The sequence below is a fragment of the Canis lupus genome, chromosome 3, assembly GCF_048164855.1.
Source record: "Canis lupus baileyi chromosome 3, mCanLup2.hap1, whole genome shotgun sequence".
Taxonomy (NCBI): domain Eukaryota; kingdom Metazoa; phylum Chordata; class Mammalia; order Carnivora; family Canidae; genus Canis; species Canis lupus.
The window spans coordinates 70,432,584-70,459,088 of record NC_132840.1 but is presented as its reverse complement, the minus strand read 5'-3'; the positions used below and the strand labels follow the sequence as shown (position 1 = coordinate 70,459,088).

Sequence of the window (26,505 nt, the reverse complement as noted above, 5' to 3'; positions counted from 1 at the left end):
AAACTTAATTCGTATGAGCTTATTTTTAAGCTAATTAAATAGACCTCTTCTACAAATTAATTTTGGCAATTGCATCCAAAGGTAGAAAAATAGCATGCATCTGCAACATACATGTAAAGACACATAGACTCAAACAGAAATCTTAGAGCTTTCATTCCAAAATTTTAGCCATGAATTGGGTGCAATATAAAACTCACTAGTGGGATCCCTGGGTGGCGCAGTGGTTTGGCGCCTGCCTTTGGCCCAGGGCGCGATCCTGGAGACCCGGGATCGAATCCCACGTCGGGCTCCCGGTGCATGGAGCCTGCTTCTCCCTCTGCCTATGTCTCTGCCTCTCTCTCTCTGTGACTATCATAAATAAATTAAAAAATTAAAAAAAAATAAAACTCACTAGTTTACAAATAACAGTTTATAAATAACGGTCTCTGGCAGAGGAAAAAGTGAAGGTTACCCATTCCAGTGGCTAAAGCTTTTTACTAATTGTGGAGACTTTTAAAATTTGTATTTGTCCCTGACGAGTAATCTTAAGGAAGCTGTGGACTAGATTTTGGGCAAAAGAGCTTTATTAGCAGTTTATATTTTAAAAGGTCTCTTTCTGTTTTGGGTTTTGGGTTTGTTTTGTTTGTTTTTTCCTTCATTCTCCAGCAATTGTGAATAGACCTTTAGTTATCTCCTGGGGTGTCTACATTTCAAAGTCATGGTAAGATTTACATCTTTAAGGGACAGAGAAAGAAAATGTAAATTTTATCCTAGGAAGTTTAGTGTCTCTTGGATCCTTTTGGCACCCCAGTTAAAATGTAACAGTACCATCCTATAATTAGAGGAATGACATATAAAAAATTTCTGGACTCAGAGTCAAGTGGGGCATCTTTAGGGTTGGAAACAGGGGTCATTTGGGTCACTGTTGGGGAAATGATAAAACCCATTGGACCATGCCCATTTTGTGCAGCAGGAGGTGGGCTTCACTTTAGTGCTTTCATTCACTTAGAGCCCTAGCTGTGATCACTGTGATGGAAGGGTGGGTGTGGAGCCAGGTAATAAATATCCAAATGAGTAGTGGGAGGACTCTGGTTTGAGCATCAGTGGCTCCAGGGGGCCTTTGCCTTTCCTCTTTCCTTTTCCTTCTGCGGAGGCCTCAATAACCCTGTCAGCTTTCCCCTTGGTGATAGAAATGCCTCATGGGGTATGCTGCTCAGTTCCTGTCCATTCAGGGAAAAGTCAAAGAGGCTTGGAATCTGTGGTATTTTAGAGGAAATGAGCATAAAGCTCAGAAGGATCTTTAAGAAAGTTATAGATTGTAGGGTCTTTAGAGATACTGTCTAGTTAATACATTTTGTCAGCTATGAGTAAAAATTTAGGTTGAACCTGTTCAAACAAGAAAATCCATAATAGCCAACAAACTCCCCTCTCTCAGTCCTGCTGCATAAAATCTCTAAGAAAAAAAATATATATATATAAATATATTTATTTATTTATTTATTTATTTATTTAGAAGAATTTAAATTTCAGTTAAGGTATAGTTTTTGATCTCGGTTTCTACTTCTTATTTTTGTCTAGTTCCCTTAGTCTCGGGCATTGTTATCAGAAGTTTTTGGATAGTGTCACTCTGAGCCTTCCTTATAGGTGGCTGCTTTCCTTTCCAACATGTTCCAAGAGATCTCTTCTGGGATTGAAATCTGTCTCCACTAGCATTGATTATGTTCAGTTTTCTGGAGAGCCCTAGGCCTCTGGAGTGTAATATTAAAGTCTTGGCATGTTGGTATATGGCACAGAATAATGTCCATGAAGCATTCATGGGATTTCACATTTATCAGAAAGTTGGCATACTTCCTCAGGTTCTTGGGAGGCACCGGCACTAGACGTTCAGGACATTTATATATGTCCATTAATTTTTTTTAGCAACATTACACCAGGGACTGGACCCATAATGTCCCATTGGGTCAGAGGATGAAGAGCAAGAGTAGTGAGTGAAATGGTGACAGACCATAGCCTCTTGTATTTTCCCTCCAGTGCCACTATTGGTTTCTGGTTGCAGGGCTCTTTCACTCTTCTGGGTTAGGACACATAGTCCAAGCATGACTCACTGACTCAGTGGCCACAGATGGAGATCTCCTGTCCTCCTCACCTATGGGAACATTTCCTTTGTGCCTTTAGCCCAGAACCTCTCTGTGGGCAGTGACAATAGCTTTGCAATCCAAACCCTTTCCTTATCTATCCTTGGCCTTGAGGCATGAAGGAGCTTTATGCACTTTGATAGTCAGTGAAGGCCTTTATGTCTCATTAGACTGTGTGGCCTTGATCAGCCTGCTCTGGGGATATAATGAGTTATTACAGCAGCTGTGACCTTTGGGTTGGATACAGCAGGCAACACACTACAGAAGCCATATGCAAATCACATTGTAGCTTAACAGACCCCCCAGCAAGTGCAGCTTTTTTTTTCAGATGATGGAACGCACCTGACTTAGGTCTAATCAAGCAAATTTCAAGTATAGGGCATTCACCCTGGTTAATATCAATTGTTTTGTGCCAGTATCAGCCTATCAATAACCAATGTTAGTGTTAGACCTGGTCTCATAGTTATTATGATTGCAACATCCCCTTTAGCAATAACCATCAGGAAATCTTGAAAAATTAAAGTTTATTATTTACAGAATTCTACAGAGTACCTGGGGGCCACACAGGTCATGGGAAGTGAGGAGAGTGATAAGATCTGGTGTTCTGCTTTCATTGAGGATGATGGTAGGGGCCTAAGGTTTCACAGGCTCATTCTTTATTGGTGAATTTAAAAGATAGGACTGGGAACTTACAGTGGGGGAAGAGAAAAAAAAGTGGCCCAAATGCTCATGATCAGTTATTGAAATCAACCAAGATCTTTAAAACATAGAAGCCTCCATGGGGGAAGGTGGCCTGGTTCTTTATTTAGTGGTGTGGCTGGTGATGTGTTTATTAGAGATAGGCATCTTTGAAGTGAGTGTCTCAGCCGTCAAAGCTTATATTAGGCACTTGTGTTCCAAAAAAAACCCAAGCCTCTCAGAGTTTCCACTATGGGATGGGATTGTGATATATGTAGGGATGTGTTTTATATATAAGTATATGTATACATTGTGAATGAGGAATGGTGCCTGTTTTCCTTTGGTAATTTTGTCCATCGTGACTGAACAAGAATTCAGCTCACAGAAAGGCTATAAATATAAGAAAAACATGAATACGCTGAGAGTGCTCCACAATAAGCTGAAATACCAGCTACTACTATGAGCTTATCACATGCATACAGTAGCAGTCTAGAGTGAGATTTGGGTCTTTAGGACCTTTTTAGAAGTTATTTGGCAAAACTATGCCTAATTTTTAAGATCAAGAAGCAAGTTCAAAGTGGTTTTATGATTTAATAAAGTCGACATAGCTAACTAAACAATGAATTTAGGATAAAACAGGTTTCTTACCTACTGGTCCAGTGAATTTCAGTTATACCATGTTACCATTTCTATAAAAAAAGCAACTGTCTTTGGATTGAGAGTCCATAGAAATTTTAAAACAGAACTGATGTAAGATCAAATATTTTAAAACTTGATGATAATCAGTTGAATTATTTTTGGGGGGAGGGGAGATTTTTCCCAATCCTCAAATTAAGGGTAATTGTGAAGCTGTAGGACTTTCACTATAGAGAAAACCCTGACACAAGTTCCAGGCAAGAAAGGAATGTTGTAAAACTGAAGATGCTGCTGTGGATCAGTAAGATGACCTTAGAAAGAGGAATAAAACTGCTACTGGGGAGAACAGGTGTTTGTTTCAAAAGAATCAAAGTGAAGGAAACTGTCAGACAGGGTCTTAGTGAGAAGAGGCTAATTCAGAGTCCTAGAGCATGCTATAAATCATAAAAGAAGGAGGTAGAGCCAGTGAGAAGAATGGCCTGGATGTCTGAAGATAGGAAATAGTCTTTGGAAATCTGAAAATGTGCAGTAGGGCCAAATAAGACAGACTATTGGGTGGTTTTTCATAAGATGCTGGCTAGTGTGGAACAAATAGAGACATCAGAATCAGAAAGGTGTACATGCAGTTCCTGACCCTGCAACTAGCTCTGTTCCCTAATAAAATGAGATTAATAATAACTGCACAGAAGTTTGTCATGAAGGTACAGGTTTGAATGCAGGTAAAGGCCTTCGTGCATTGTTGCTGTTGGATAAATGGTAGCATTGGTTAGAGTCAGGCTATGTAGGCGGGAGCATTTCCAAGGGGAAGCCTCTAACTTTGATATTCTTAGCTCTCCTTTGAGTCCCTGGACTCTGACCCAGACTTGATCTCCATGTTTGCCACCTACACGCTCTGCCTTTATGACTCCAGAGTTTAAATTATTTTTAACTCATCAAATTATCTCCCACCTACGCAGACTCTAGCAGTCTGTTCTGGCTCTCTATGTCCTGTCCTACCACATTTATTGTTAACTATGTGGGCTTCAGAGGAGTTGTCAAAAGATTTTAAAAGGTACGTGTCTCTCTGCATACTTTGAGATCCTCAGACTTTACAAACCCTTTCATTTTTAAGATTGATAAATTACCCTCAGCAAAGTATAGGGTTAAAATAATCAACTATGCTCCTAATATTTTAAACTTTGAGCAAGTTTAGGGTATAACTTTTTGTTAACAGATCATCATGATCCAATAGGCCTACAATCACAACATTGTAATTGAAGAAATTTGGGGTGGGGGAGTGAGCATTTCAAATTATTTAGCATATAACTGGATGAGACAATATTTTTAAGAATAGCCAACATTTAAAAAATTTATCTTAAATATTATATTCTGTATTTTACCAAGATGATGGCATTATTATAAAGAAAGTGGGAAAGGTATGGCAAGCCTCTTTCACATAGCTATAATAAAACTCTATTTTAGGGATGCCTGGGTGACACAGCGGTTGAGTGTCACCTTTGGCTCAGCGTGTGACCCTAGAGTCCTGGGATCAAGTCCCACATTGGGCTCCCAGCATGGAGCCTGCTTCTCTCTCTGCCTGTGTCTCTGCCACTCTCTCTGTGTCTCTCATGAATAAATAAATAATATATTTTAAAATAACTCTGTTTTTATTGAAAAATATAAGATATGCCATCTGTTTAAATTGTGTACAAGTTTATATGTATGTCGTTTTCTTCATGGTGTACAGAACAGTGTGACAGCAAATATGGAAAATGACACTGTCCAGACTTTTCTGAAAGTCAGTTTATTGAGGTACAATATATTTATAGTAAAATTCAGCATTTTTAGTATATTCTGAGTTTTGGCAGAATGTTACTATTAGCACAATCAAGATGGAGAATAGTTCTATCACCCAATTTGACTATTGTTGATAATGCTTCTATGAACACTTGGGTGCATGTACCCCATCAAATCTGTGTTTTTGTATCCTTTGGCTAAATACCTACTAGTGCTGGATGGATCACAGGAGAGCTCTATTAACTTTTTGAGGAAATTCTATACTGTTCTCCAGAGTGGCTGCACCAGTTTGTACTCCAACCAACAGTGCAAGAGGGATCCCCTTTCTCCACATCCTCACTAACATCTGTTGTTTCTTGTGGTGTTAATTTTAGCCATTCTGATCAGTGTGAGGTGGTATCTCATTGTGGTTTTGATTTACATTTTCCCGATGCTGAGTGAAGTTGAGCATTTTTTCATTTGTCTGTTGGACATCTGGATGTCTTCTTTGGAAAAGTATCTGTTCATGTCTTCTGCCTATTTCTTAACTGGATTATTTGTGTGTTGGGTGCTGAGTTTGAGAAGTTCTTTATAGGCTTTGGATATCAACCCTTTATCAGATATGTCATTTGCAAATATCTTCTCCCATTGAATAGACTGCCTTGTAGTTTGCTGTGTAAAAGCTCTTTATCTTCATGAAGTCTCAATAGTTTGTTTGCTTTTGTTTTCCCTGCCTCCAGTGATGTGTCTAGAAAGAAGTTGCTCTGGCTAAGGTCAGAGAGGTTGCTGCCTGTGTTCTCCTCTAGGATTTTGATGATTCCTTGTCACACATTTAGAGCTTTCATCCATTTTAAATTTATTTTTGTGTATGATGCAGGAAAGTGGCCCAGTTTCATTCTTCATGTTTCTGTCCAGTCTTCCCAATACTATTTGTTGAAGAGAGACTGTCTTTTTTCCTTTGGATATTCTTTCCTGCTTTGTCAATGATTATTGACCATATAGTTGTGGGTCCATTTCTGGGTTTTCTATTCTGTTCCATTGATCTCTGTATCTGTTTCTGTGCCAGTACCATACTGTCTTGATTACAGTTTTGTAATTCAGCTTGAAATCAGGAATTGTAATGCCTCTAGTTTGATTTTCTTTTTCAGGATTACTTAGGCTTTTCAGGGTCTTCTGTGGTTTCATACAAATTTTAGGATTGGGCGAGTGAAAAAAAAATTAGGATTGTTTGTTGTAGCTCTGTGAAAAATGCTGGTGGTATTTTGAGAGGGAGTCCATTAAATGTGTAGATTGCTTTGGATGATATAGACATTTTAATGATGTTTGTTCTTCCAATCCATGAGCATGGAGTGTTTTTCCATTTTTTGTGTCCTCTTAAATTTCTTTCATAAGTTTTCTATAGTTTTCAGAGTACAGATCTTTTAACTCTTTAGTTGGGTTTATTCCTAGGTATCTTAAGGTATTTGGGTGCAATTGTAAATGGGATCAATTCCTTGATTTCTTTTTTTTGCTGCCTCATTACTGGTGTATAGGAATACAATCGATTTCTGTACACTGATTTTATAGCCTGTAACTTTGCTGAATTCTATAGCTTTTTCTAAAAAAGATATTTTAATGGATGTGTAGTAGTATCTCATTATAATTTTAATTTTTATTTCCCTAATGTTTAATGATGTTGAGCATCCTTTTATATGTTCATTTGCCATCTGTATATCTTCTTTGGTGAAATGAACAAATTTTTTTCCACTCTGTAATTGGATTCTTTATTTTCTCATTGAGTCTTGGGAGAAAATATATATAATTTCTAGTTTGAGTCCAAAGGCTTGAGAACCAGAAACACATCTGGGGCTAAAAAAAGAAAAAAAAAAAAGTGTCTCAGTTTAAGTAGTGAGACCAAATTCATCCTATTTCCATCTTCTTATGCTCTTCTGGGCTCAGTGGATAGGATGATATCTGTCTACAGTAGTAAGGGGTGAGGGTGACCTTTACTCCATCTGGCTAGAATCATTAATCTCTTCTGGAAACACTCTCCTAGATATTCCCCCAAGATAATATTTTACCAGCTATTTGGGCATTTTTTAGCCTGGTCAAGTAGACACTTAAAAGTAGCCATCATAGCTACCAGAGGCATAGTTGCCCTCTGTCACTGCCCCTGTCTTATAATTCCAATATTTGGGTCATCTCTAAGACTAATTCTATGGTTTGCCTTGCTCTTTACCATGGGGTATTTTTTCTTGTTTATTTTGTGTTTCACAAATTTTTTATTTATTGCCAAACACAAAGTTGAAAATAATACACACTGAAATAAATAGTATTTATGCACAGAAAAGCTACACCCCTTCTCCTAGGTCAATAGTGTGTGTGTTGGGCGAAGAGAGTTCATTCAGTCTAATCAGGACTTGAGCTGGGTTTGGGTCTCTGTTGTTGCTATGGTGACCTTGAATTCACCATCAGCTTCAAGATTCTCTGGAGTTACTGGTGTTTAGGGTGGGTTTTGTTTCAACAAAGGATTTTTCTCAGTGTTCCTCTTTCATCCTTAGTATTATCCTTCCCTGTGTCTTAGAATGAATCTTTCTCCAAGCTCTTGCTCCTTCTCTCATGGTTGACAGCAGTTGCTTTTCACTTGGTGCTGTCTACCCTGCTGGGAAGAAGGAGTGGGATTCTCTGGTGTTCCAGTTCAGCTTCAATCTTAGGCAGGCTTTGTGTCCCTACATTGGATAGAGGTTGGAGTGGCTTTCTTGGTGATGCCGCCTGCCTCCTTGCAGCATTAGGAAATCTCTGATGATCTTGGTAGAGGTCAGTTTCCTGTCCCGCCCCACCCTGAGCAGCACACAGTTTTATTTCTCCATTTCCCCAACTATAGTTTGGCTCTAGAAAGGCCAGGGCTTACAGTTCTTTTTTAGTGGCATAAGGCCTTAGCTCTTAGTGGAAGAGGATGCAGGAGAGGTTTTGTGTCTTTCCCATCAAGGAGCTTCTCTCTCCTCCAGACCTGGCCCGCTGAGGAGGCTTTGTCTAGTCTTCTGCACTGACCCTAGTCTTTCTCATGAGTGTTTGGTGGAGACCCAAGGAGAAGAACAATCAGTAAGTACAAATGTTTCCTATGTCTTCATTCCTAGGAGTTCTGTACTCTCACATCCTCTGCCCACACTCAGCTTTTAGCAATTTGTTTAAAAAAAATGTAACTAAATTCTTATTATTCATTGTTCCCTCAGAAGTCAGTATTTGTGTCCCTTTTGTCCTTGGAAGTAGTCTTTCCTGAGATTTTAAGCTAGATGGTTGGTCTGTGACCCCAGTTTCTGGTAAGTTAAGCAACAGTTAGCATTTTGTAGATCTTCTGGATTTTCCTTATAACTCTGGGAGTAATAATGTTCCTGCTGACTAAATACAACCTAGGCTGAAGTTAAAAGTCCTTTGGGGTTTATGCTAAAGGATATAAAACTGTTTTAGGGAGACAAGACACTTGAACCAGAGAAGAAAATCCAAATTTTTTTGTTAAATTTATTTATTTATTTTGAGAGAAAGAGAGAGTCGAGGAATGGGCAGAGGCAGAGGGAGAGAGAGAGAGAGAGGATCCCAAACGGACTCACCACTGAGCTCAGAGTAAGTTTGAGGCTTGATCCCATGATCCTGAGGCCATGAGTCAGATGCTTAACCAACTGAGCCACCCAGGTGCCCAGGAAATCCTAATTTAAAGAACACCCATGCTCAATGAGCTCACTGGACACCAACTGTCTATAACTAAAAGTAAGTAATTGTGTCTTGTCTTTTTGATGGAGGGAGATGATGGCATTAATTGAAACTAAAGTTTTGCTCAGAATATAAATTTGAGACTGTACACTAACTTCTAACTGAAAACAGTGTATTTATCTAAATTAGTGGACAGTATACTATAGTAAGTGCTAAGACAGAGTTTCATAATCTTTCTTTGTGTGTGTGTGTGCCATAGAACCCTTTCATGATCTCTGAACCCTTTCTGTCATTAAATGTTATTACATGCATGAATTAAAATATATAGGACTTCAAAGAAAACCAATTATATTGAATTACAGTTTTCAAGGTATTTCAAAATCTGATGTAGACATATATGCCCTTCTATTTACCCATTAATTAAAAATATCTACTGTTAGGTCTAATAACTACAGCAATTTCAAAGTAGTAATGAGAATAAATGCTATTTCATGATATCTGCAACAACTGGGACTTGATATGAAATATTTGTGATTTTTTAAAAGATTTTATTTATTCATGAGAGACACAGAGAGAGCAGTAGAGACACAGGCAGAGGGAGAAGCAGGCTACATGCAGGGAGCCCAATGTGGGACCTGATCCCAGGACTCTAGGACCATGCCCTGAGCCTAAGGCAGGCAGATGCTCAACCACTGAGCCACCCAGGCATCCCAATATTTGTGATTTCTAATCATTTGAATGTTAGATATCACTAATACTATGGCACTTTATTATCTATCCAAAAAAATTTTAATGCTGAATTTTAGCGAGATGTTAGGGAAAATAAAATCTAATCTTCTTTTGATCTAAATTCACATTCTCCTTTGATTTCTATCTATGGATCTCCCAAGGGACCCTGGGTTAAGCAATCTCTACGCTGAAGTGGGAAACCATCAAAAGCAATCAGAGGTAAATATAACACTGTATGTTAACTATACTGGAATTAAAATTTAAAATAAAAGAGCAATCAGAGGTAGGGGGAGGAAAGTCAGAGGAAGTTTTAGAGAGACTCCAGGTGGAAGGCACAACATCTACAAAAATATGTTGAAGATGACTGTAGTACATTCAGAGTAATTTTGTATTTTTGGAACACAACTGTTATTACTACTAGTTGCCCTTTACTGAGAACTTTTTACATGTAGAGTACTGTGTTAAGTTTATTAAAAACACGTTCAGGGGATCCCAGGGTGGCTCAGTGGTTTAGTGCCTGCCTTTGGCCCAGGGCGTGATCCTGGAGACCTGAGATCAAGTCCCACATCAGGCTCCCAGCATGGAGCAGGCTTCTTCCTCTGCCTGTGTCCTGGCTCCCCACCCCCTTCTGTGTCTTTCACGAATGAATAAATAATAAATAAATAAATAAATCTATTAAAAAAAACCCCACATTCATGTAGCTAAGTCCTCACAACAACTCTTTGAGATAAACATACTTGATTTCCATTTTACAAATAAGGAAACTGGGGTCCAAAGATTTTAAGTAATTCCTGAGGTCAAGTACCTGGTATGTTGCAGAGCATGTACTTAAGCCTAAATCTCTTTCATCTAAAGCTCACAAAGAACTTTGGGTGTGTCTTTGTCTCTGTGGGAGGGAGGCATTTCTGTTTGGAAATACTCCAGGATGAAGTCTTGGAGGCTATATGAAGAGGTGGAGATTGTATCATGAAAACCAACTTTCCAATTTCATCTCCTGCCTCCCCACATGTTTCGTAGCCACTCTGTACCACAATCATTCCTAAACATAACATGATTCTGCTACCTTTATGCTTTGTACTTGCTTCCTTTTTTTTTTTTTTTTTTTAAGATTTTATTCATTTATTCATGAGAGACACACAGAGGCAGAGACACAGGCAGAGGGAGAAGCAGGCTCCCTGCAGGGAGCCCAATGCAGGACTCGATCCCAGGACCCCAGAATCATGACCTGAGCCAAAGTCAGACATTCAAACACTGAGCCACCCAGGTGCCCCTTTGTACCTACTTCTTTCTCTGCCTTGCATACCCTCCTTCCAAGTATGTCTTTGTCTCCTGATTAACTAGAACTCAGACTTTGTGGCGAGCTCTTCTCTAGCCTACAAATACAGATGCCATCCATGTTTAAGAAAGCTTTCCAGAGGCAGGTGGGGGAGAAAGCAGGGTAAAGGCAGTTCTAACAAGAAAAGAGAATACAATACAGAGTATAAGCAGCAAAGGCTAAAATGTTTTAAAACTGTCTTCTCAGTCAGAAAAAAAAAATGTGGCATCAGCAGAGGAATCAAGAGGAAAATTAGATGGTTTACTGCCTGTATAACAAGATTATCGAGCTTACTGAAAAAAATAAAAGTAGTGTCTGTGGACCGAAAAGACTACCTCTTCCTTGAACAATTCTGCCTGGGGGTTCACTCTACATAATATGTTTGTAATGTTGATTTCCTTTGCATCTCCAATATTAAACTGTTAAATATCAAACAAGAAAGTGAGGTTTTAAAATCTCATTCTCCAAACACTTTTATAAATTTGAAACTTATAAAATCAATAAGTATTGGTATGTATGCTTTATGGAAAATCCTTTCATCAAAAATCCATTTATCCAACCAATATTTAATGGGAAAGGTATTATGGGACGTATAATGAGGAATTCCACAGCAGTGGAACCTCTAAGATCCTACACAGAGGTTGCAAATTTGCATCTCACAGTCATGTTTTATTTGCTCCAGATTTTCAAGAATATAAAATATTCAAGAGATTTCACATAATTATCTGGATTTCTGGCTTCAACTGGAAAAAGTAGTGAGTTGGCTTGCAATCCCAAATGGAATGGGCTGGAGCCAAATGGACCACCTGTTACAAACCTGATGCATGCTTTCCAGTGTATCAACAGCACCACCATTCTGCTAGCCCTTGGGGGGTCTCAAAATGCAGCACCATTTTCCATCCCACCCTCTTTCTCATCCTTCAGTTCAATGAGTCAACAAGTTGATTCAGTCTCTACAATATCCTTCTCTTCTATCTCCTTCATTTCATTCTAACTTCAAGAGTGATTCAAGGACTTTATTACCTCCTGATGAGAATTAGAATTATCACAGCTAACATACACTGAGCAGCATTCACTGTGCTAAGCATTTTACGTGGGATGTTTCTTTTAATCCTCACATGAACCCTGTAAGATAAATTTCATCACAATCCTCATTTTACAATAGACAGAATTGACACACTAGAAGCTTAATGCACCTGTCCAAGGTCTCACAGCCTGCAAGTGGGGCAGTCTGACTCTTGAAACTATACTCTTAATCTTATAAACAAATTGTATGGATAGTTTCAAGCTTGAGTACAGGTGGTCCTGGTGACTTCAAGCCTTTTCAAAAGGTGGGAAGGATTAAAAGACTTTAGAAAATCGTTATCCACTCTAGACATTCAATTTACATACATATTCTTTTATAGAAGAGATCTGCCTACTAACTCAGGTGATGTTTCAGAGTCCCCTTTCAATATGACCCTTCCCTCACTGATTCTCCCTCTCCCATTGTGAATTTTACTAGGGTGTATTGCCCCACTGTGTAAAACACTATAGGTAGTAATCAAAAGGACAATTTGAAATACTGGCTTTTTTGTGTTGGAAAAAAATGAAGACTTTTTTCAGTTGTGTAACAGATCCTTCGGAGGTTCCCATATAGTTTTAAGTACTGCTTCAACCCAGCATAAACTCTCTCTCTCTCTCTCATAAATAAATAAATAAATCTTTAAAAAAGGGGGGGGGGGGGGAATCCCTGGGTGGCTCAGCGGTTTGATGCCTGCCTTTGGCCCAGGGCACGATCCTGGAGTCCCAGGATCGAGTCCCGCTCGGGCTCCCGGCATGGATCCTCCTTCTCCCTCTGCCTGTGTCTCTCTGTCTCTGTCTCTCTCTTTCTCATAAATAAATAAATCTTAAAAAAAAAAAAAACCAGCATAAAGAACGATGGAGTGGTGTTGCTATCCTAGCAACATCCTAATAACTCGTTCTTGGTGTTATTAGCTTCTAGGTACCAAAGGCTTCAAGTTCTTTGTTGCCCTACGGTTAAGGTGGGGGCTGAGAGGTAGGAAGGTCTTTCCTCAGTGTTCCTGCTGCACCCTGTGCTCTCAACCTTCTCTGAAGCCAATGTCACCATGATGTCCATCCCCCCCTCCCCCACCCCCACCCCACTGCAGGCTGCTGTTGTTCCTTTGCTACTGGGTATCAGACCTGGAGTGGAGGCAGGAGAGATTCTCTGTTTTCCTGGTTCAGCCCCAGTCTAGGCAAGTCCTCTGTGCCTGAGTCTTTATGAAAGCCTGTCTGAGTTCCTGCTTCTCCTTCCCATGGCAGCCACTCTCTGGCTTAGATCTATGATTGGTCTTAGGTGGGAGTTTCCTGCCCTGTTATTATAGAGGTAGACCTTCCTGGGTCCAGTAAGGCTCTCTGCCTCTTCCCTAGGAGTAGAGAATTTATTCTTTTGCCTCCTCTCTTTGCAGCAGTGGATCTTTGTGTCCTGGGAGCAAGAAAGTCACCTATCTGTCTCCCAAGGAAGATGTTGTATTTCTAATCTTTCTTTCTCAGCCATGGAGTTTTATCTGGACCCTGGGAGTTACAGTTTGCAGCCTCTCCTCAAGCAGTTTAAGGCTTCTGCTTAAGGGTTGGAGGGGAAGTGTGCAGGGCTGTATACTCATCTCTTAGCAGCTGCCAGTCGCTTCCTTTATGCCTTCACCAATTAGTGGTACCTCTTGGTCTACTGCTCAGACTCCACTACCCATGAGACCATGAACTGAGCCAAAGCCAAGAGTGGGATGCTTAACCTATGAGCCACCCAGGTGTTGCTCATCTGCTCATTTTTAAATCAGATTATTTGTTTTTTAGATCATTTGAAATGTCTTGCCACTTGAACTCTCTACTCAAGGGAGTTACAATTTTTGTGTCTTATCTGGCTTTTTTCCTGATTGTTAGAATAAGAGTGTAGTTTTTGCAGCTTGTTATATTCTGTAGAAACAGAAATCTTTACTGACTTATTGAAATATTACTTTATTAAGGCATATTTTCACATATTGTATAATCTACCCATTATAAGTATATAGTTGAATCATCTTTCAAACTGCATATAATCACCTACCACCCCTAGAGACCCTGCCTTAATGATTTGCTATAACTGAGAAGACTGTCATAAACCTGAGGAGTATGTTTAAAACACGGGAAATGGTTGGCTAACATCCCAAAGACAAAAAGAACATGCAGTGTGTAGTCAGAAAAGGCCCCTGGATTTGTCCCTCTTTGGGAATCCTATAATTATTCCTCCTAGCTGCCTTCCTACCCTCAGACCTCCTCCATTTCAACCTATTTTGTTTCATGACTGTGTACAATAATTATCATAAATCAGTAATAGAATATTTTCATCATCCCATGATCCTTCATGCCCATTTGCTATTAATTCCCCTTCCCAATCCTTTCTCATCCTCAGCCCAGCAACCACTGTGGTAGTTTCTGTCTTTGAAGCTTTGCCTTTTCTAGATATTTCCATTTTTTTTTTTTGTATCACAAGTGGAATCATGGAATATAGTACTCTGTGTCTGCCTTCTTTCACTGAGCATAGCAGTTTTGACTATCCAGACCCTAGTATATATAAGAAATTCATTCCTTTTTATTGCTGAATACTATTTCATTATATAAATATGCAACATTTTCCAGTTAACAGAATTCAGGTTTCCTCCAATTTGGAGTTATTGTGAATAATGATGCTATGAACACTCATTCACAAATCCTTCCATGGCTCATTGAATTTTTAGCTATACCTCTGTGTTTTATCAGTGGTTGCTCAACTATAGCAACTATGGTTGCCCACAGCTTGTTTTTCTAAATAAAATTTTATTGGAACTCAGTCCAGCATATGTCTACATGTGGTCTATAGTTGTTTCCACATTATACTACAACAGCAGAGTTGAATACTTGTGACAAAGACACTCTGGCCTGCAGAGTTTTCAATATTTACCATCTGGCCCTTTTTAGAAAAATAAGTTGTCACCCCTGCTCTAGAGTTTATAAAGTGAATCTTTAATTTATCACAGTCTATTTTCTAGTAATATACTGCTTCATGATTAATGTAGGAACTATTCAGCAGCATAAGTCTATTTATTCTCTGCTACCTTTATGCCCTTGTGATTATATAGTTTTATGTCTATTTCTGCTACAAATTCCACAATACGTAATATATACATACATATTACAGGTTGTGTTTCTCAAGAGAGTCCTGACTAATACACTTTGTACATCATATGTCTTTTTCTTGGGCTGTTAAGAGATTTCTTATCTTCACTTCTCAACAGATTGACTATGATATGCCTGGTTGAGGAAGTCTTCATTTTGTTGTCCTAGGGGTTCATCGAGCTTCTTAGATCTGTGAGTTAAAGTCTTTTATCAGTTTTGGAAAATTCTCAGTCATTATTTCTCCAGAATATTCACTACCCCATTATCTCTTTTCTTTTTTAGGCCTCTAGTTATTTGTATGCTAGACCAATTGATACTGTCCCACAAATCATAGATACTCCCTGAGGATTTTTTGCTTTCTTTGCTTTTTTGTTGCATATAATGGCTATTAGCTTGTCTTCAAGCATGCTGTTCTTATTCTGAGTCCAGTCCACTATAATTCCAATATAATTTTCATGTCTGAATTTTTTTCATTTTTAACATTTTCATCTATAAGCTCCTTCAAAATATTTGGTTCCCTTTAATAATTTTTATTTCTCTATTGAAATTCTCATATCTATTCACACTGTCCAATTTTTCCACTAGATTTTAACATATTTTTCAGGGTTATGTTAAAATATTTGACTATTGATTCCAACAAGCAGACTTTGAGTCTTCCATATGTGACTTGTAATTTTTGACTCTGTCAGATATTTTGTATAAACAAAGAGTAGATATTGAAGTAAATAATATTTATGCCCCTCCCAAAAAGAGGGCATATTCCTTCTGTTGAGTTACCAGAATGCAGGATTGAGTCCATTTAATCTATAGTTGAGCTGTTTGGGCTTTGTTGAAGCTTTACTTTGAGTTAGTTCATCACTAGCTTTAAAAATTTTAAAGACAGAGTAAGAGCTTTCTCTCCAGTAGAGCTTGGGTCTGATCATGTACAAGACTTCACAGATCCCTTCATGCTTTAGAGACCAGTCATCAAATTTCCAATTTTTAGTTCATGATGCTAGCTTCTTTGGCTCTCTGGGGATTTCTATTTGCTCTTCAGTCTCACTCTCAGATTAGTGTGCTTTATAGTATATTCTACATCCAGAGGCCTTGCCTCTAACCTTTGGAGAGCACTGCAGTGCACTAGATCAGCACAGCCTGAAGTGCTTTGGAGGCCTGTCCTTCTGTCCTCCCCTGTCTCACCATGCCCCTCACCTTGGCAGGCCACTGCAATGAACCTGGTGAAGGCTTGGACTGACTCCAGGTAACGTGTCTCAGCTTTCCTACCCTCTCCACAGCTTTAGCAGAGGTTGCATGTCTTGGAAGGAATCTCTCTCAGCCTTGCTCCTACATCTCAAGTAAAATATTAGTAAGAGTAGTAAGAACAGGCATCCTAGGGCATCCCAGGTGGCTCAGTGGTTTAGCAATGCCTTCAGCCCAGGGCCTGATCCTGGAGACCCAGGATTGAGTCCCACGTCGGGCTCCCTGCAATGAGCCTGCTTCTCCCTCTGCCTGTGTCTCTGCCCCTCTCTCTCTCTCTCTTTCAGTGTGTGTCTCTCATGAATAAATGAATAAATAAAATCTTAAAAAAAAAAAAAAAAGAACAGGCAGCCTAGACTTCCTCCTGGTCCTAGAATGCATTCTGTATGATGTTAATACATACAGTTTAGTTTAGATGGCAACAAAATTGATACATGTCAGAATTCGTAACATATATCTAAACAAAACTTAGAAGGAAATTTACTTTGAATACATTTAAAAGGTGAACGTTTTAATTATATAACTCTTGAACTTAAGAAACCAGAGGAGACAATCCCAACAAGCAAGTCAGAAAAAAATCCATAAATTAGAGAACCAAACAACAATGGAGAATATATGATTTTATTTTGACACAAAATATGTCATTTACCCACATACCAATCCATTTTCCAACACCAGCTATTTGTGTCGAAAAACTCAATTCTATCACGAATTGTCCAGAATTAGCACAGACCCCACAAGGCAGCCCCATATCACATACTAGTTGCAAGTCTTAGGGGACAACTGTAATTCTAACCAACCACTATACATTTGAGGGGCTCTCCTAACCCCTTCCTCAGGTTTGAATGTTTACTAGAATGACTCTCAGCATGCAAGAAAGTGCTGTACTTACTATTCCCTATTTACTATAAAGGATACAACTAAGGTAGAAATGCACAGGACAAAGTATAAGAAGGAAACTCAGAGTTTGCAAACCCTCTATGGGTGTATCACCCTCCTCAGCACACTGATGTGTTCACCAGTCCAGAAGCTCTCTAAATACTGTTCAGGAGTTTTTATAACTCAGTTTCCAGCCCTTTCTCCTCCCCCAGGGGGGTCTATAATCACATTTTTTACCCTTCTGGTGACAAATCCCCATCCTGAAGCCATCTAGGTCCCCCACCCTGAGTCTCCTCAGAAGCTCAGTTCTAAAGCAGCTCATTATGAATAAAAACACTCCTGTCACTCAAGACACTGAAAGTTTTAGGAACTTTGTATTAGGAACCAGGGACAGAAGCCATATATATATATATATATATATATATATATATATATATATATATATATATATATATTACTATGTAAAGTATTAACTTTAACTAAAATAAGGGGTTTTTTTTAATAAAAAAGACTAAGAAGAAAGAGAAGTCCTTTAAAAATTGACAGTCTTAGTGAACAAAATATAGAATAAATGCTGTAAACCTATTACCCAACAAATTTGAAAACTAAAAGAAATGATATATTTCTGGAAAAGTATAAAACTCCAAAATTAGCTTACGGAGAAATGGAAAACTTAAAAAAAGAGTGGTAAGCATTAAGAAAATAAAGACTTTCTTCTAAGGAAACACTAGATTTAGATAGTTTTGCGAGTGAGAGTTATCAAACTTTTATGAAAGAGATTATCCTATTTTATACAAGTTTTTTCAGAAAACAAAGGAAAGCCTGTGACTTATCCTTTGAAACCTCATACCAAAGCCAATGAAGACAGTAAAATAAAATTACTGGCTTTATTTAACCTAGGAACATACATATGGAAATCCTAAGTAAAACATTAATTAGCCAACTCTATCATTATATAAGATAAATAAAATACCTATACCAGTGATAAGTAACCTTTCAGGTTATCAGAATATAACTTGATTAGGGATATTAAATAAAACCCTGTATGTGGCCTCATATTGGTTTTACAAGGGTTATTTTCAATTTAGGCCATCTTTCTAGAAGGTGGGCTCTACTCTATGCAGTCATCTTTCCAGTGTGTTGGTGACTTTCCCTCCCAGGACACATGTGCTGGTTTACAGAACTTGTAATCTCATACCCAATGTCCTTTATTTGTCAACATTTGCAGCGAATGTAGTATAATTTGCCATGTTTCCACCAAGTTCTTTCTTTCGTTTTTTCCTTTTATTTAAATTCAATTTGCCAACATATAACACCTAGTGCTCATTTCATCTTGTGCCCTCCCCAATGTTCATTACCCAGTTACCCCATCCCCCTACCCACCTCCCCTTCTGTAGCCCTTTGTTTGTTTCCCAGAGTTAGGAGTCTCTCAATGGTTTGCCTTCCTGTCTAATTTTTCCTCACTCAGCTTCTCCTCTTCCTTATGGTCCCTTTCATTATTTCTTATATTCCACATATGAAACCATATGATAATTGTTTTTGTCTGATTTATTATTTTAATTTTTAAAATATGTTATTAATTTTTTCATGAGAGACAGGCAGAGACATAGACAGAGGGAGAAGCAGGCTCCCTACAGGGAGCCCAGTGTGGGACTCAATCCCCAGACCTGGGATCATGCCTTGAGCCTAAGGCAGACACTCAACAACTGAGCCACCCAGGCGTCCCTCTCCAGGTGATGCATTGCATAATACCCTCCAGTTCCAAACACATCTATGTAAATGGTAGGTAGTCATCCTTTCTGATGGCTGAGTAATATTCCATTGTATATATAGATCACATCTTCTTTATCCATTCATCTGTCATTGGACATCTTGGCTTCTTCCACAGTTTGGCTATTGTGACATTGCTGCTAAGAACATTGGTCCACCAAGTTCTTTTGCTCTAGTTTTTCTTCTTGGATTTTCTTTTTTTCCCCTTAAAGTCTGAATTGCACAAATGTTGAAAATCATGTATAACCTCTTTGTGAGCATATTCCTAAGGGTATGATGTACAATAGTTTATTATTTTTTTTTGATGTACAATAGTTTAAAAGAAGATTCCTTAATGAGAGAAGATAAGCTTTCCTATAGATAAACATGATGTACCATTCTATTTATTCAGACCTTTTTTTAATGTCCTTTACATTTTATAATGTCCATAAGAATCTTCTATATCTTGGTTAATTTTATATGTGACTGCAAATATGGTATTTACTAATAATATTTTCAGTTAGTCATTATTACTGCTTTGATACACAATTGATTTTTTTTTTTAACGTGGATTAATTTCCGAGGGCTGCCATAACAAAGTACCACAAACTGCATGGCTGAAACAACTTAAATTTATTCTTTCATAGTTTTGGAAGCCAGGAGTCTGAAATCAATGTGTCAGAAAGGCCTTGTTCCCTCAGAAGACTTTAGGGAAGAAGGCTCAAGCTTGCCACTCTCAGCTTCTAGTGACCCCAGGAATTCCTTGGCTGGTGGCAACATAATTCCAACCTCTACCTTCATCTTCACAGGATCTCCTCTTTTCTGTGTCCTTTTGTCTTTTTTTGAAGGTATCAATCATTGAATTTGGGGCCTTGGAGCAGCTGGGTGGATCAGTGGTTGAGCATCTGCCTTCGGCCCAGGTCGTGATCCCGGGGTCCTGGGATCAAGTCCCACATCAGGCTCCCCACGGGAGCCTGCTTCTCCTTCCAAATAAGTTCACCATCTGAGATTCCAGGTGGATATGAATTTTTAGGAATCAATATTCAACTTCCAATCTCGTATCAAATAATTTGACCAAACTTTATTAATTCTAATAATTTGTGGGTTATCTATGTGGACATTTATGTTTTTGTGAAACAGACAATTTTGTCATTTTGCCTCTTCTGTCACTTTTTTTTCCTTTTAAGATCTTCCTTCCTACTTTTGCTACAACTCCAGGAAAATGTTGAGTAGAAGTTGTGGCAACAAACAATTTTAATTTCTTCCTAACTAGTATAATTTCTTCTAAAATTTTACAGGTAAGCATAATGTATTGGATGTAGGGTTTTAATAAATGTCCTTTATTGTAGTAATCAAGTTTCTATTTCTAGTTTGCTGAGAAGTTGTTTTTACATTGTTTTATTTTTTAATTATAAATGACTGCTGCATGTTATTGATGTTTTTCTAGCATCAAATGAAATGATCGCATTTCCTTCATCTAAATGTTAATGTGTTTGTCAGGGAAGAAAAACTGTTCCTCTCTTCCCTCCTGTTTAGTGACTGGAGTTCTGTGAATTACACTGACAAAAGACAGAGTAACAAGAAGAAAAGGTTTATATATGTACATATGGAAACCAACAAAATGGTAGCTGTCTTTTTAATGTTTGAGGTTGGAGGCTTACCCATCTAATTTGTTAGGGAAAAGGGGGACACCTGGGTGGCTCAGAGGTTGAGAATCTACCTTCAGCTCAGGGCATGATCCTGCTTCTTCCTCTGTCTATGTCTATGCCTTTCTCTCTCTATCTCATGAATAAATAAACACAATCTTTAATTTATTAGGGAAAAGAAAGGGGGGAGAAAAGGCTCTTTGGGAAGAACAAATAGTTCCTTTAGGAAAGACAACCTGCTTTTTAGAAGAATAAATAGGATATAAGAAAGTTTGTGATAATGTTTGTTTATGCAGGTGCCACTTGTCTTTTTCATGGCCATGAAACTCCCCAGAGGGACATTTATGGTAGTCTCCTTGCCCAGAAGTTGCTGTTTTTAATCAGATAAGGGCTGCTCCAAGAAGGCTACTATTCGCATCTATTAAATCTCAAATGTCTTTAGCTTAATATACTTTTGATATGAACCCAGGGGTTCTGAGTCAGTCCCTCATGGCAAAATACAGTAGATGTCTAACGTCGTCTTCCTGGGATAATACTAAGCCATGATGGTTTTCTTCCCTCATATGTTACAGAATTCAATTAGATAATCTATTTAGGATTAATTTTCCCTTTCTTTACTTTTCTCACAAAATACTGTGAGGAATTTTCAGCCTTTTTTTCTATTTCTAAATAGTTTATATAACATAGGTAAAAGGGGTAGAAAATCAGGTAAAACTTGTGCTTTGTGGTACATGGTGGAGAAATTTTTCTTTATTATGAATTTATATTCTTTAATAATTATACTTTAAAAATCTTTAATTTTTAAGAGGTTTAGATTTACAGAAAAATGGGGAAGATAGTAGAGTTCCCAAATACTTTTGCACTCTTGTATTATTAACATATTATCATCAGACATTTATATTATGATATGAACATATATATGTAGTATATATTACTATAATACATATTCTATTGTATGTTGTTATAATTAATGGACCAATATTGATACATTGTCATTAACTAAAAACTACTTTATTCAGATTTCTTTAGTTTTTATCCAATATCCTTTTTCTGTTCCAAGATCCCATGTTACATTTAGCTAACATGTCTTTTTAAATTCCTTTTGGCTGTAATAGTTTTTCAGACTTGTTTGTTGATTACTTGATTTTTGAGGAGTACTGATTAGGTATTTTACATAAAATGTTCATCAGTTGAGATTTATCTGGTGTTTTTCTCCGGGTTAAGTTAAAGTTATGGGTTTGGAGAAGACTACAGAGGTGAAGTGTTATTTTTATCACTGTATATCAAGGGTACATCTTATTGATACGATTTGTCACGATTCATGTTGGTCACCTGGCTGAGGTTCTCTGGCAGGCTTCTCTACTGTCAGTTAGCCTCCCTCCCACCCCTATGCTATAGTCTTTAGAAGAATTATTCTGCGCATGGAATAATTACCATTTTTTAGTTTATTTCTTCTCCCATCAATTTTATTGTCATATATTTTGAAAATAATTCCTGTGTCAAGCTTTGCAAATGTATTGATATAGTTATTTCAGTTTTCTCTCATGATTTCAAAAGTCTTTGTGGCAGCTGTAGTAAACACTTTTTTATTCCCCAAATTAATTATTTGTACATTTTCCCTTTCTATCGATCACATTTACTGGCAAGTTACTCACTTTTCAGTTTTATTCTAAGAATTAAGGCTTTTATTCTGTTAATTATTGCTTTTTTGTTTTATACCCTATTAACATGTGCTCTTTTACTTATGATATCCTTATTTCATCAAGTTTACTTTGCTGTTCCTTTTCTATTACTGACATTGACATCTAGCTCATCTGGTCTTAATTCTTACTGCTATTTAGTAGTTATATTTACAGTTATATATTTCCTTCTTAGTGTAACTTGGTGGCATTCTACAACATTTGGTATAAGGTAATTTCACGGTTATTCACTGTCAAAATTTTGATGTGATTTCATTGTTGTTTACATTTAAATAATTTAATAGTTGTTGAAGTTTTCCTTGTGACCTAGGATGCGGTCTATTTTTTTTATTTTCACAGGTACTTGAAAGTAATGTAGTATCTCTTCTTATTTACTTGGATTTTACCCAGCCTGAGATTCTTATGGATATTGACCTATTTATTTCTTTGCTCCATATCTTTTAATTTATCCTTCATATTCTTTCAACTCTTTCCTCTTTGATTTCTGGGAGAGTTCCTCAACCTGATCTCTCAGTTTCCTAATTGGACTTTTGTATGCATTCTACTCTTGCATCAGACTGTCATTTATTTTGGGTATTGTTTGTTTTTGATAGAGAATCTTCAACTGGTTCTTTTTTTATGACTGCTTGTTTCTGCTTTCTAACCAATCAGTATATCCACTTGCTCTCCCTCTAATGATATGATAACTCTAATTCTTGCTGTGTGTTCCATTACTTTTTCTCTTTCTTACATAGTGTTTGTACCTTCAGATGTCTCATTATTTTTCTTGTGATGCCACATTTCCTTGGGATTATCTATACTGTCAACAGTAATGTTTCTCTGGGATAAAAGGCCAAATTCCAAGCCCTAGCTTGTGCCCTTGGTGTAGTGAGTTTACAGAGATTCTTAGAAGGGTTCTTTAGGGCTAAGAGCCTATTTTGATTTTTTTCTCAACAATTTCCAGTTTGTCACGCACATGTAATGTGACACTGATCTCAAGTGACTTTTCTATACCTCCACCAAAGCACAGCTTTTCCCAAGAGCTGTCATCCTCTTGGGATCTAATCCCCTAAACCACAGCTTCTCAACCACAAATGGTATTTGGAAATGTGTGAAGGGAATTTGGGGGCCATTGTAATGACACTGTTGCTACCGTGTCATTTAGGGCAAGGGGTTGGGAATACTAAGCATATGGTGAAATCCCACACAATAAAGCACCATCCCAAATAAAATGATAATGGCCTCCCCATGGGTAGCAATAGGGGAGAAGTTAGGAGGAGTTAGGACTTAGTCCTCAACTAAGTCTCTCATTTGCACATGCAGGTTTCCCCTCCCTGCATTCAGGTTTCTATAGTGATGCGGAGGCTACTACACTGCCTCCAGGTAGGTACTGAAATACAGTGCTGCTGCTTCTCTCCCTACAGTTACAAGGTAACACTCAATGTTCTAACCAGGACATTGCAAAGAAATTAAAAAGGCCCAGAAGGCTTGCCTCAATCTTTTCCCTGTTTATGGCTATCAGCTTTCTCCTGCCCTGGTTTGGCTTCCTCTTCCTAAACCCTAACCCCCATCAGGTACATCAGAATCTAATTATCTTGGACTTCTAGGGAGATTTTATAGTTTTTACTAATATCTGAATATACCATCTTCTCACTTCTGTGGCATATGCATTTTTCAATCAAATGAAGGAGCCGGCATCCCGTTAGCATTCCATCTTGCTACCTTACTCTAGGAACACTGATTCTTAATAACACGTGAGGAAAAATGTATATTGGATAGCTAATTTTGAAAATTTGGAGCATCAGAAGTAGATTTACCCCAGAAAAAAAAGATATACAAAGATTTGTAAAACAACAACAGCAACAACAATGGGGTGCCTGGGTGGCTCAGTCGGTTAAGCATCGGATTCTTGATGATCCCAAGTCATGATCTCAGGGTCTTGGGATCAAGCCCTACATCGAGTTCCATGCTCAGCATGGAGTGTGCTTCAGAGTCTGTCTTTCCCTCTAACTTCTCCCCACCTCTCCATGCACTCTCTCTCTCTAAAATAAATAAATAAATCTTAAAAAAAAGATAGTATAACGTTTACCAATGAAAAACCTACCAAGCAAGATGAAGAGCCCAGGACTATACCATGTATAGATGGCAACATGAAATGATAGAAGTAGTAGCACCAATCTGTGTGGACATGATAAATTACTTGCTAAATTTATTTGGTAGATGATTTAGGGAAAATGTAACATTTCATAGGAAAATATATTATTTCTACTATTTGAGAATGCTTTAAAAAATTCTTATAAAGATTTTATTTACTTGAGAGAGAGAGAGTACAAGTGAGAGCAGAGGGGCAGAGGGAAAGGAAGAAGCAGACTCCCCACTGATCAGGGAGTCCAACCCGGGTTCAATCCCAGGACCCCAAGATCATGACCTCAGCTGAAGGCAGATGTTCGATTGACTGAGCCACCCAGGCACCCCTAAATTTTTTAAAGTAAAATAATTTTATAAGTATAGAATGCTTTCAAAAAGAGTATAGAGCATTCTAATATATGCTTCAGCCAGCTTCACATAATAACATCTTGTATAATTATTATGCAGTGTACAAAATCTAGAAATTGATGCATTAGTGACTATTACCTAAACTATAGACTTTATTTGAATTTTAACATTTTTTCCACTAATGTCCTTTTTCTGTTCCAGAACCCAAGCCATGATCCCACATTGAATTTTGTCATAGTCTTCTTAATCTCTTCCAAACTCTGAAAGTCTTATTGTTTTTCACAATCATAAATCTTTTTTTAAATTGTGGTTCATATACACGGTTATATTAGTTTTGGGTGTACAATATAATGATTCAATAACTCTGTAGCTACTCAATGCTCACTACAATGGATGTAGTCACTTTACATCATTGCAATATTATTGACTATTCCTTATGCTGTACTTTTCATCTGACTTTTATACTTCATATCTACAAGTGTGTACTTTTTAATCTCCTTTAACTATTTCACCTATCTCCCCACCCCCTTTCCCTCTGGCAACCACCAGCTTGTTTCCAGTATTTATGAGTCTGTCTCAAATTCTCTGTTGAGAATTTGTTGTTTGGTTGGTTTGGTTTGGTTTTTAGATTCCATATATAAGTAAAATCATACTTGTCTTGGACTTATTTTGGTTAGTGTAGTATACTCTGTGTTCATCCATATTAATGCAAATAGCAAAAACGCATTCCTTTTAATGGCTAATATTCCAGTGGGGGGGGGGAAGTGGGTGTGCATGTGTGTGTGTACATATCACATGTTCTTTTTATCCATTCATCTATTGATGGACACTTTGGTTGCTTCCGTATCTTGGTTATTATAAATAATGCTATAATAAACATAGGTGCCTATGTCTTTTTGAATTAGTGTTTTCATTTTCTTTGGGTAAATACCCAACAGTGGAATTATTGGATCAAATGGTATTTCTATTGTTAATTTTTTGAGGAAACTCAATATTCTTTTCTACGAAGATTATACCAATTTATATTCCCATTAACAGTGCACAAGTGCTCCCTTTTCTCCACATCCTTTCCAATATTTGCTATTCCTTGTCTTTTTATACAACCACTCTAACCAGTGTGAGGTGATATTTTGTTGCATTTTTGTTTGTGTTTTCCTGATGAGTAATACTGAGCATCTTTTCATGTTCCTATTCGCCATATGTATGCCTTCTTTGGAAAAAAATGTCTATTCAGGGATCCCTGGGTGGCGCAGCGGTTTGGCACCTGCCTTTGGCCCAGGGCGCGATCCTGGAGACCCAGGATCGAATCCCACATCAGGCTCCCGGTGCATGGAGCCTGCCTCTCCCTCTGCCTATGTCTCTGCCTCTCTCCCTTTCTCTCTTTGTGACTATCATAAATAAATAAAAAAATTTAAAAAATTTTAAAAAATGTCTATTCAGATCTTATGCCCATTATTTTATTTTATTTATTTATTTTGGTGTTGAGCTATGTAAGTTCTTTATATATTTTGGATATTAATCCATTATTAGATACTTCATTTGCAAATATCTCCTCCCATCCAGGAGGTTACCTTTTCATTTTATTGTTTCCTTTGCCATGCAAAAGCTTTTTATTTTGGTGTATTACCAATAGTTTATTTTTGCTTTCATTTTCTGGTCTGGGAAGATACAGCCATAAACATGTTGCTAAGGCTAATGTCCAGGAGAAGACTTGCAAAGATTTCCTTTTATAGTTT

General features: G+C 37.8%; 1 protein-coding gene across 24 annotated transcripts in view; it reads left to right on the top strand.

Moving 5' to 3' along the window:
• The first annotated feature begins 7,620 nt into the window (after window positions 1-7,620).
• The window catches only part of NXPE4 (neurexophilin and PC-esterase domain family member 4), a 49,019-nt gene continuing 30,134 nt past the window's right edge, over window positions 7,621-26,505 (top strand). For 3 of the 24 annotated variants that reach the window (XM_072822104.1, XM_072822103.1, XM_072822099.1), the window contains exons 1-2: window positions 8,493-8,927; window positions 9,761-9,818. Coding sequence is in view for 9 of the 24 variants with exons in the window: in XM_072822089.1 (XP_072678190.1) it covers window positions 8,227-8,264; window positions 9,761-9,818 (96 nt within the window). In the remaining 15 variants the exon portion in view is untranslated. The other 21 variants (XM_072822109.1, XM_072822087.1, XM_072822106.1 and 18 more) reach the window with 19 other exon arrangements.